Source organism: Sycon ciliatum, chromosome 2 (genome assembly GCF_964019385.1).
Source record: "Sycon ciliatum chromosome 2, ocSycCili1.1, whole genome shotgun sequence".
In the NCBI taxonomy this organism is placed as follows: Eukaryota; Metazoa; Porifera; class Calcarea; order Leucosolenida; family Sycettidae; genus Sycon; species Sycon ciliatum.
In genome coordinates this window covers 13955451-13967789 of record NC_088644.1, presented here as the reverse complement: position 1 = coordinate 13967789, position 12339 = coordinate 13955451, and the positions used below count along the sequence as shown (strand labels likewise).

At 48.6% G+C, this 12339-nt stretch overlaps 1 protein-coding gene across 1 annotated transcript in view; it reads right to left on the bottom strand.

Moving 5' to 3' along the window:
* Window positions 1–2916: 2916 nt before the first annotated feature.
* LOC135808850 (uncharacterized) overlaps window positions 2917–12339 on the bottom strand; it is a 29087-nt gene continuing 19664 nt past the window's right edge. Inside the window, exons 15-22 of the mRNA XM_065322083.1 lie at window positions 12144–12260; window positions 11403–11722; window positions 10568–10847; window positions 9982–10153; window positions 7489–9155; window positions 5087–6583; window positions 4165–4686; window positions 2917–3788 (exon numbers count right to left, since the gene is read on the bottom strand). Coding sequence (XP_065178155.1) covers window positions 3475–3788; window positions 4165–4686; window positions 5087–6583; window positions 7489–9155; window positions 9982–10153; window positions 10568–10847; window positions 11403–11722; window positions 12144–12260 — 4889 coding nt within the window. The 3' untranslated portion in view covers window positions 2917–3474. The remainder of the gene's footprint in view (window positions 3789–4164; window positions 4687–5086; window positions 6584–7488; window positions 9156–9981; window positions 10154–10567; window positions 10848–11402; window positions 11723–12143; window positions 12261–12339) is intronic.

Sequence of the window (12339 nt, the reverse complement as noted above, 5' to 3'; positions counted from 1 at the left end):
CTCCTCCAGAGGGTTGAAACACCACGTTACGTTCTGCAAACAACGCCAGTTCGCTATCGTCAATTGACGGGCAAGATCAAGGTCAGGGTTTTGTGTGTGTGTGTGTGTGTGTGTGTGTGTGTGTGTGTGTGTGTGTGTGTGTGTGTGTGTGTGTGTGTGTGTGCTGGGATTACACCATTCAACAGCTTGCAAGGCTGATGAATTGACCGCCAGTAATCCCAGCACAAGTTGCTATGTCTAACATAGCTGTTCGCTATCATCGCTTTCGCGATGGGCATGTCTGAGGTCTGAGGTGTGTGTGTGTGTGTATGTGTGTGTGTATGTGTATGTGTGTATGTTGTGTGTGTATGCTGTGTGTGTATGGTGTGTGTGTGTGTATGGTGTGTGTATGGTGTGTGTGTGTGTATGGTGTGTGTGTGTGTGTGTATGGCGTGTGTGTGTGTATGGCGTGTGTGTGTATTTGTGTGTGTGTGTATGGTGTGTGTGTGCGTGCATGCGTGCGTGCGTGTGTGTGTGTGTGTGTGTGCATCTGTGCATCTGTGCATGTGTGTTACTGTGATGTAACTGCTATAATAACTGCTATAGTACTGTACTTCTTTCGAACTCCATTGCAATTTGGCAACATGATGTGCTGTATGTGCTGGCCTTGGGGACTAGGAGAACATATTACCGTATTATCTTGATTACAAGCGCAGTCTCTTATAGAAGCCCAGTCTCAATTATAAGCGCACTCCAAGAGGGCTTCGAAGATATACAAGCGCAGTCTCCAATATAAGCGCAGGGCTTACAGAGGCGTCGGAAGGTATTTTAGTGTGGTACGGTCAGTCATCTGAAGTACAGTTTACTTATGGGGGAGGGATGGCGGAGACGAAAATTTTGGAAATTTAGAGTCCAGATCAGTGTATCTTATTGATTCACGGGGTACCTGGGGCAAAAAGTGGTACGGTCAATACCGTAGTGACCGTACCGTGTCTGACGCCCCCAGGCTTATAATGGAGACCTGTATGGATCATCTCCATGCATGTTTGGCGTCCACAGTATCACATACACACATGTTATGGCGCAGGTCTGTGATCCCCGAGATAAAAATGTGCAGACTCAGGAACCAGGAAGTGCAAAACTACATTCACGATACCTGGTGGGAAATTGTGTGCTACTGGTACCTCAAAGTAGAAGAAAAAATACTTGTACCAGATGGTACGTTTCGGCCTGGTTTAATGGCTTTGGAAAATTTATTTTTCTTTGCTATCAGGTTTGGCCTCATTTCCTCTGTGCTGCGCTGATGAGTCCACAAAGGAAACAGTTCTGTCCGCAGATTGAGTACCAGATGTTGAAAAATTATAAGCCCAGTCTCTAGTAGAAGCCCAGTCTCCAATATAAGCCCAGGGTGAGGACTGGTTGAACAAATAGAAGCCCATGCCCATGGCTTATAATGGAGGTAATACGGTATGTAGTACTCTTATCCAAATTTGGGCTTGACAGTATGATGTCCCAAAGCACTTGGGGTCAAAGATGCTCGAAGAAAATTCCCGAGTTCAATGGAAATTTTCGAATTCCACACCACTGCATTCGCTACCTGTGTCTGGCCTGTGTTTGTAGAGGATATGTAGTTTTTGTTGGAGGAAAACAAACTAGCGCACGAAGCACAGAAGTCTCTGTAAATTTTGACGAGGCCTTTCGCACCATTACTCTTCAAGGTCGGTACATTATTGATGTGAGCAGCAGCAAAAAGTCCTTAAATCTAACTAGCTTTTACCGGTATTGTGGAACAAAATTTTCATTGCGACTCAGAGTTTCACGCTTGCGCGAAACTCTGCCCTTCCGGGTATTGGTATTGAGCACTTTGTGCGCAGAGAGGACTTAACCTACAGTCAAACCTCGTTAGGACGAGCTTCAAGGGACCGGACGAGTTTGTTTGTCTTATCCGGAGTTCTTCATATCCAGATCTGACAAAAACATTGATATGCGTATCATATGGATTGTATTTATGTGAAGGTGCATGCTGTGTGGCAAATGTAAAAACATTTTTTCATAACATAAGTCATAACCCAGCAATGTGCAATGAATTCATGACAGCATTACATCCGCCTTGTAACATGTTTTGCCAGTACAAGAGGCCTCGACTATCAGAAAAATAACTACAGCCAGCGTACCCATGGGGACCGAAAGTTCGTACTACATCCTGATTTTGTCCAAATCACGCTTGAAATTAGTTCGTCTTCATGAAAGTTTGCCGTACAGAGTTCGTCGAAGCGAATAATTTTGACTTGAAACGATGCCTGGCCAAACATAGGATTGGCCCTAGTTCATACTAAAGGAAAGTTCGCCTTATCAGTGTTCGTCCTAACAAGGTTTGACTTTGTACTTTGTAGCTAGCTTTTAGGCAGTCAGAGCAGTGGTAAAAATGGCACCTAGAGTGCGAGTGGTACCAAACACCACATCAATTAATTCAATTCACACTTCAATATCCGAGCGCCTGCGTGCAACACATTTTACCTGGCTTGGAGGCGGTGTATGTTGCCAAGCTGAAACCCAAACTGGGTGTGCACACTGTGCTGAAGAAGACTGTGCAAAAGTTACCACTGTTGCAACATTGTGTAATCACTGTTTGGTTTTATGCTCTGTGTTGTGGTGGCTTCATTATGTAGTTGGCACCACTTGCGCTTTCTTAGGTGCTATTTTTCACTGCTCTGACTGCCTGACTTGTGCGTGTAATTGTTTGCTGCTGCTGCTCGTATCACCATTAGTGGCTTGGATGAAATAGAGACTATTTTGACATGATGTTAAGTGTCTATTCGCATCATTAGTTGAATTTTTACTAAGGCACTTTCATTAGGGCTCCTGAGAAACAGATTCTAGTAGAAACAAGGCAAAGCAGCCGGCAAGAGTTGGCCAGCAAGGGGAGTAAAGAAGGAGTAAAGAAGGAAATCTAGTTACTCGCACTAAAAGACCGAGAGTGAAAAAGATGAAGATTACGGTAGTATCAAAGTGAAAGAGTCAGAAGAGAAGGATATCTACTAAGACACTGAGACTGAATATAACAATTTGCACAGAGATTATCTAATTCTGCTTGTTCGCGCTACGGTGAATCATCTCATTCCGCTTATATTTGTAAAGCAAAATAAATGGGGTACAGATAAAGCTGCTGCCTCGGGATGGCATGCGTCAATAAAATTGAAATAGATCTCTAATTGTTAGTAAACAGTATATGTAGTGAGTTCTTTGGTAGACATGTACAAAGGGTTTGACAACGTATTGCACACTATTTTACATCAAGAATTAGCACTCAAACTGAGCTTGTCAAAAATCTCAACATCATATCCCTAAATAATTCAAAAACAATCATAAACCCTTTACTTGTCCGGGGGAATCCCTGGGTCGGATGCAATGTTGTGTCACTGTGTGTGACTGCCTTTGTGTGACACTATAAATGCAGTGCAGTCCCTCGTGGCCAGCACGGTCACAGGGTGCTCTTTACCTGCTTGCTGGGGAGTGACAGCAAGGAGGCATAGCCAGTACACGCATCACAGTACTCTGTAGACCAGCCGCGGTTACAGCGGTGAGTGTGAGGTGCACGTTGCTTTGTGCTGCCGCTCTGGCAAGCAGTCGAGACTTGATAAGCAGTGTTGTGTCACGGGTGCAACATGCCGTGGCTAGAATATCACTGCCAGTGAAGTCTGTACCAAGAGATACCTCGTAACGAAGTGATGAAGATCCACTGCTGAAAACATCATCCCAGTCCAACGTGATGGAGTCGTTTGACAAACGTGATATGTTGACACTCCCTCCTACAGCAGCAAAACAATGGCAACAACAACCGTAACAGCCATGATGGGAACGGCATCATTTAAAAGCCAGCGCTGGGCAAATCAGGCATGAACAATGTAATGTGATGAAGGCACTTGTTCTACAAGTCTGTGTGCATTATGTGCATTTCATCATGGTGCACCCCATCTATCTTCACCCGTTTTGGCCAAGAAGATGATGACTCTTGATAAAGCGGTGCAATTCATTGCCTGCATACAAACCCGGGGAAATGCACCCGCCAAGGTTCAAGGCTGCTATTTCAGGGCAGCACAGTGCTAAACACTAACTTATGCCGTGGTGACTATGAGCTCATGCACCAAACCACATCTTCCTAGGGTTGATAGCAAGCACTCTTACCAGCTGCAGAAGGCAAACTTGTGTCCACCGTGAAGTTAGCTAGTGCAGTGTCACTGATTTGGTTGGCCAGGTCTACTGCCCTCAGCTCGAGCTGCTGATCACCATCTGCAAGGGTGAATCCTCGCAGCACAACACCATTAGCCGTCCCCACACTTGTCCATGCTGCTGAACTACCGGGAATGCGCAGCTGATAATGTGAGACATGATGCGGCCACTGAACGGCATCCCAGCTGGCATACAGGCCGTCGGCTTGAGCGATGACATTGGCCTCCGCATCGTATGGGCCCTGATCTGCAGCCTGAATGTCGACGGCAACCCGGTCAAGAGATGGTGGCATGGTTAGAATGGTCACGCCGTCGGACACGGAACACAACGCAAGGCCAGCTCCATTCGTGCAGCATACCCTTGAGTAGACAGTTTGCCCGTGAGTCGTGTTCATTGCTGACAAGTTGCGCCTGGACACCTTACCAGCTTGGATCTCCATTGCCGGAAGAATGTCGTTTTTCAGTGACCGACTTGATGCTGAAGAAAGCCATAGAGATCCAACAAAACAAAACATTATTATTATAGGGAAAGGTGATGTGGTGAGCAAAGTCCTCCAAATGACCACAAATCCAGAAGGAACAGATATGCTTGAAGCTTGCTTGCACTCATCATTAATGTTTCTCAATGCTGCAGACAGCTAACTGCTTTGTCAGGCGAGACCTTATTTAGGGCAACTACGAGAACCCGCATAGTGTAGTGCATACCGACCATGTGGCCCAAGCCCCAACGATTAAATTTGCCGGTGCATTAAATGGGGACAGCATTGGGCACATTCCAGGGTACTGAATCAAAGCAGTGTGAACAAGGACAGCATTGGGCACATTCCAGGGTACTGAATCAAAGCAGTATGAACAGTGTGTGTCAGTGAAATTCTTACCAACTGTCCAGGAGCATTGCGCAATGCCACTCTCACTGTCCACACTCTGCGGCGTGTGAACACTGATTTCCAGACCCGTTTGCCAGTCAGTATCTACACTGCCGTCCCAGACGGGGCCAAGTGCCGGCGGTGTGTGATCGACCAGGTGTGCAGTGGACGACACCAGCCTCTCCTGGCCAGCCTTGTTCCATGCCAGCACGGTGACAAAGATACTGCTTCCATGACTCATGTACTGCAGCATGGTGGTCTGCCCGTACGACTGCTGACCAGCTGACGTGAATTTCTGATATTGCTCACCTCCAGCCACACTGCCAACCGCCCAGAGGTACTCCTGTATGCCGCTTTCATCATCTGCTATGTTCCACCGTGCCTGCAGCAGCGATCTGTCGTCATCCAGATATGTCTGCTGCAGTGATACAGTCGTGGAGTTGTGCACTCTCAGACTGTCATCCGGAGCAACGGAATCCAGAGCGGGTCCGTTGCATGCCCACACATTGAACAGGCCAACGGCTACCATTGCAACTGAGCTGCGACTCTCGAGGCTGACGACCGATTCCGATGACTCTGCTGCAAAATTCAGCTTGACAACAGTCCATGCAGATGCTGTTGCAGGCGAGTGTGGTGATAACATGATTGACCTTATCTCGGTTCCCATCCTGACAGAGAGTACAATGGCCGACAGGGTCTCATTGCGGCATGTTGACTCGAAGCAGTTTGCCACTCGCAGGTGCATCTCGACGGTGTAGAGCTCTGCTTCACTGGTTGCTATCTTCTGCTGTAGAGCCCCTCCGCCAAAGACCAGAGAGATACACCCATGCGCTGTATTAGCCATGCTGGACACGTCCACATAGCTACGTGTAGCGTTTAGTGTCCAGCTGGATGTAGCTTGCATAACAGACGGCACCACTGTTGGACATGTCACAGCTCCGGGAGCTTCAAAGGAAGGATTGCTGATGCTTGAACTGCTTTGCGGACAGGAGTATGTACTTGGACGGGTAGTGTCGTAGATTAGTTGAGCAGAGGATGCGAGCGTTGCAAACTTACCAGCTCCGTTCCGGACAGTCAGTGCAACGTAGTACGTTGTGTTGTGGCTAAGGTCTGCAGCTGACAGTGGCCAGTACTGCAGTGCACCCATTGAACTACCGTTCACTGCCAGTACATCTGCCAGGCCTGGCGAAGTCCCGACGGCCAAGCTGTATGCGGCGATGCCCGACTCTGGGTCGTTGGCTCCGTTCACATGCACCCTGACGTCGGAACTGTTGGCTGATGCCTCGATTGGCTTATCACCATGTGCTGTGTTGAGCAAGCGGATTTCTCCGGCAACAGGTGGTGTTGTGTCGACCAGTATGCCATCGGACTGAGCTACACCAGTCTCGCCGATGCCATTGACGCCGATCACAGATGCATAGTATGTCATGCCGGTGTGCAGTGATAGGCCAGAAAAGCGGTGCGTGGTCACTGTGGACACAACCGTTGTGAACTGAACTGTGTCATCCACTGCAGGCAGAGGGGAGCACATAACATAGCGTGATGAAACACGGACACAAGCAGTGCTGGACACAAGCGCATTGAAAGCTACTTGCAATGGTACATTTGTTCTACTATGTGTGGTATACTGTGTGATACTGCCCTGATGATACCCAATGGGCGACATGTTGGCAGCCATTTTTATTCGGTGCAGATGAACGCTCGTTGTGGAATATGTAAGAATAGTTTGGAGGTGTTCTTAAGTGTAACGAACACACTGCAATGAAGTTTTTAAAGATTCTGAAGATACGGGTGGTATCATTTGACAATGATCTAAAATAGTACTCTTTGCTGCTGGAGTGTATAATATGCGGACAGCGTTTCTGTGGTATTTTCCAGAAGAACAATTGTTGAGTTTAGCAGTGCTACAGAGGCTACATCATCGACATTTTTCTCTAGTGCGTACATGGATGAGCAGCGGGCCCAGCACTACCCACTGTTCCACAGCATGTGTACGGTCATGCAGGTCGCAGGTTCAGGTCATACTGAGCCTCCCCATCTTGTTACACCAAGGAAAGCGAGAAGCTTTTGCTGTTTATAATTTTGTCATCAGAAGATGAGATTGAGCAGTTCCAAAATGAGATACTTTTGCAATTTCATCGCTTCAGTTGAATCATGTCATTGTATTGTCCACAATCGACAGTCATATCAATGCAAAGAGCAGTTTGTGGCAAGTTTATTTCATGAATGTATGCGGGTCACAGAAATAACTTATTTATCTCCTGCAAAGGTTTCCCACCTAACGATTCCGCATACCGCATACCGAATTTAATGTGAACGGAACACAGGCCACACCATCTATTCCACCAAAAATGGAGGGACTGTCATGTTCCCCCAAACATCCAACCAAGCTGGTTCAGGTTTCCATTGCTTACCTCCTGCTGCTGTTCCCAGTCCAACCTCGTATCTATCTATAGTACTGGGTATGCTAGTGTCAAACACACCAGTCCAAGACACCGTCAGATGGTCTGTTGACGATGTGTAGTCAATATCCACACTGGTCTTGCTCATTGATACCACTTCTCTGCATCTCTTTCCTGGAACCGGTTGTGGTGGCTTCAGGTCGGGTCTGAACACAGCAGACTCAAAGACGGCGTAGTGACTGCTGTTGAACCAAGCACGCACATACACAACGTAGCGCTGTCCATGTTGAAGCCTTTGCCTGGCTGCGAGGGATATCGTCGTGCTTTCCCGCTGGCCAAGGGGATGCCAGACTTGATCGGTGGCAGGATTGAACACTCCTGAACCCGGTGTTTCATCGGCAAGTCCCAAACTCCAGTCATACCACTGTACATCACCGATAGTAGATAGTGGTCTGGTCCAAGAAGTATGGACAATCCGTGATGATGGTATCGAGGACACAGCGGCAGCGGGGGTGGCTTGGCGGTGCGAGAGTGTCACGAAGACCGATGCTGGCCGGGTCACCAGCGATGTGCTGCTTGCATTTAATGGCTGGCATGTGGAGGAAGTTGCTTGGCAGAACCCGGAGTTCAGCGGGCACGTGCAATGACCTTGACAGCTCACAGTCTGACAGGCTGCAGAGCGTTCCAACACCAGGCTGCCTGAACCAGGCACGGTTGTTGATGCGTGAACAATAAAGCTGCGCAGCAGAGGCACGGAGCCCAGCCCAACCTTGTTCCAGGCTACGACCGTCACAAAGAGTCTTTCTCCAGCCAGCAGGATTCTACTCAGAGGAACACGGAGCACTCCTGCGACAACATTGGTGACGTCAACACGAGAATTGTTGGCAAGGTCCAGTGCAAAATAGCTGCTGCCAATGCTGACCGTGTACTGAGAGATGCCGCTGTGAGCGTCGGAAAACCCAGCAATGGTGAAGACGGCTGCCTGTACACCATCTGGCATGGTTTGGTAGGACGGGTTGTTTCGTGATGCCGTACCACCCGTAGCCTGAGCCGAAGAGTTGCTCATAGCCTGTATGTAGCCAACAGTCGGTGGTGTTGAGTCGACAAGGAGAGGACCGGTGGAGAATGTGGCACAGGTGTCGGCTAAATTACAAGCCGTCACGTGTGCAGTGTATGTCTCGCCGTCGCTGAGCGATGCTCGTAGCACTGTTGACGTTGCACTGCCGTGAGCCTTCTGGACGTGAGCAAAGCGCCTATCGGCCCCAGCGAGCGTCACTACATGTCGTGCTGGTCGAGTGCTTAACTGCCAGCGGATGCGGACGCCCTCAGCCGATGTCTGCGTACCGGCAAGAATAGATCCACCCCAGAGTTCGTCAAACGTCACCTGCTGCCCGCTGGACAGCTGTGGGATTGACATGTCGACCACGAGTGGCTGAGACAGCTGCCGCACAACAGCGTCGGCATGGTTACGCACCTCGGCCGATACATACGCAGTCCCGCTGGTGGGTAGGAGACTGCTTGTGTGATTAGTGTACTGAAAGACAGGACTGGAGAAGGTAGACACTGGGCCAAGATAGTCACTGCTACTGACGACTGCTGTTGCACCTACCATCCAGCGATACGACATGACGGAAGAGTGCGGATCATGGAATCCAGCAGCCTGTGCCCAGGAATAGTACCTGCACAGAGAGAACACACATGCCATGCATAGGATGATCAGGAACTCAGGATGCATCATTGCCGACATTGCATGCTACTGGCAAAGCAATTATACGTGTACATGTATTAGCAAGTACATCTCTAAGTACATGTACATATAGCCCCTACTGGATGATCACTTGGAATCTGGCAATGAGAGAGATGTATTCACAGGCTTAAAAAATGCCATGTTTAGCCCATGAACCATGCAAGGACACGGAGCACAATGTCTGCTCTGGATTTTCTGATGTTCAAATGGTTTGATTCCTCTTGCAAGTTCAACACCAGTCACACTTGATTCGAACTTATGATGTACATGTACTTTTTGATATCACACTAACGCACCACTCCACAGTGAATGCCAGTGTAAGTCAGCACCACTCCACAGTGAATGCCAGTGTTAGTCAGCACCACTCCACAGTGAATGCCAGTGTAAGTCAGCACCACTCCACAGTGAATGCCAGTGTTAGTCAGCACCACTCCACAGTGAATGCCAGTGTTAGTCAGCACCACTCCACAGTGAATGCCAGTGTAAGTCAGCACCACTCCACAGTGAATGCCAGTGTTAGTCAGCACCACTCCACAGTGAATGCCAGTGTAAGTCAGCACCACTCCACAGTGAATGCCAGTGTTAGTCAGCACCACTCCACAGTGAATGCCAGTGTAAGTCAGCACCACTCCACAGTGAATGCCAGTGTAAGTCAGCACCACTCCACAGTGAATGCCAGTGTCAGTCAGCACCACTCCACAGTGAATGCCAGTCACGGTTAGTCATCATTATAATCATTATCATCACCTAGCACCTACCTGTTACTGGTCACATGTGCTGGCAACACTACATTGCCAATGATCGGCGGTGTGGTATCAACCGTGATACCATCGCTCACAGCCTCCGTGCACAGGCGCGCACTATTGCACGCGCGGATTCGGCAGTAGTACGTCCTGCCACTCCGCAACGGCAGGTCGTTGCGACTGTACGCTACAGCAACAGATGAATCGAGTACAGAAAATAACAATATTGCAAAACCCATTCACTAATGCAGTACACATACATGTACTTGCATTGTGGGACTACGCTAGTCATTGTCTGCATTGAAAGCCATACTGTTTAACACAACTTTGAACATACTAGACTGTATACTAACATAAGAAACAGAGGAAAGGGGAGAAAGACAGATCCGCACATGGAGAGGCTGAATTCGCTCCAGAGAACAAATTGTATATATATATATACACAATCTGCGTATATAAGTAATGCGGTGGTGTTCAGCATTATTGGACCATCAGCTGCCACTGCTGTATATACCAAAGCCATATTCACACAGCCCAGCACAGCCGCTGCACAATGGCTATGATCCAGGCAGAATTAACGCACATCACAGGACAGACGTACCTGTGCGCAATCCCACCGACATCCAGCTCTGAACGTCCGTGCACTGGCGACACGTGCCCACGGCCAGACTGTACTCCGCCAGCTGTGACTGCGGGTCTGCAAATCCTGCCCAACGACACAGCATCCTGTCAGCACGGTCAGTGTAATCAGCATCATTAAACACGTCATCAACATCCACAGTATTATCACCATCATACACTACACCTGGAGAAGGTGCAGATGTATCCACCAGGAAGCCAGGTGATGTGACGAGGGTTGATAGGTCTGCATCATTCCTTGCCTAAAGAACAGAAAGAAGATCAGAAGGAATCAAACAGAACGTTGTGTGAATTTGCCTGGCAGTGCGACCCATAACTCCCTGCATATGACACAGCAATGGTAGTCACATATATGGAGGCAAATGTTCATCACCACTTCCGTGGTTGCTGAATGGTCACCGATACCCAAGATGTGCACGATTTGCAGACCACCCTGACATGTACATCCAACGTACGTGCATATACACTGCACACACACACACACTGCACACACACACACACACACACACACACACACACACACACACACACACACACACACACACACACACACACACTGCACACACACACACACACACACACACACACACACACACACACACACACACACACACACACACACACACACACACACACACACACACACACACACACACACACACACACTGCACACACACACACTGCACACACACACACTGCACACACACACTGCACACACACACACACACACACACACACACTGCACACACTGCACACACACACACACGCACACAAACTAAATTAGCAGGTGAACTAACCACAACGGAGATGAACACCATGTCGCCATCTGCCAGGTTAACACTGGCACGTCCGTACGTCAGTGATTTGACATCAGTGTAGGCCATCAGATCACTGCTACCACCTGGACGTGAGCCCACGGCCCATGAATAGCGCAGGCCTGGACTTTCCTTGTCCATAAACCCATGCCAGCTAGCTTCCAGGAGAGTGCGCGAGGAAATGAACAAATCAAGCGGTCTCGAGCTTGTCCCAAGTGTTATCCAACCTGCATCTGGTGGAGACGGGTCCACCAGAACAGGATTCGACGTGACCTGACTCCAATGGCCAGCAAAGTCGTATGCTGTATCAACAAAATGTGGAGAGAAGCAATGGTGTTACCGCATACTTGTACTTCAAACAGTACACGCATGGCATGCTGGACAGGAACGCGTTCAGGAGTCACATTTGGAAGAAAACACTTGGGTAGACATTTGGGAAAGATCACAACAGGAGACATAGTCTGACAAGTAGAGAATGAACCATTTCTGCACTGCATTGTTCCCATGCACCTGTCTCAGCCATGTTCACAATGTGACTTGTTAGTTCCTGCATACTGCCAAAGCCTATCGAAGAGTTCATCAATATCTCGGGCCGAAAAAATGGCATCCCATGTCAAGCCAATGCCCTGGTCATGGTTTGCGATCTTTGCGGATCCTGTTGCTGGCTAGTTGCCGTGTACCAGTTTTGCATTCTCTATGGATGTGCTGCTTTCTGCAACTTACCTCGTACAGTGGCAAAGTACTGGATGGATGATCGCATCGCGAGATCTCTCATGACAGTGGATAATGCCTGGCCAACACTGTGAAACTTTACAACATCATCCATGCTAGGTCGGGTTCCTGCAGTAGTATGGCAGGAGAAACATCACATACCATTGGCACTAAAATCTTTGAATGGCTCCTACTCATAACCTGTTTT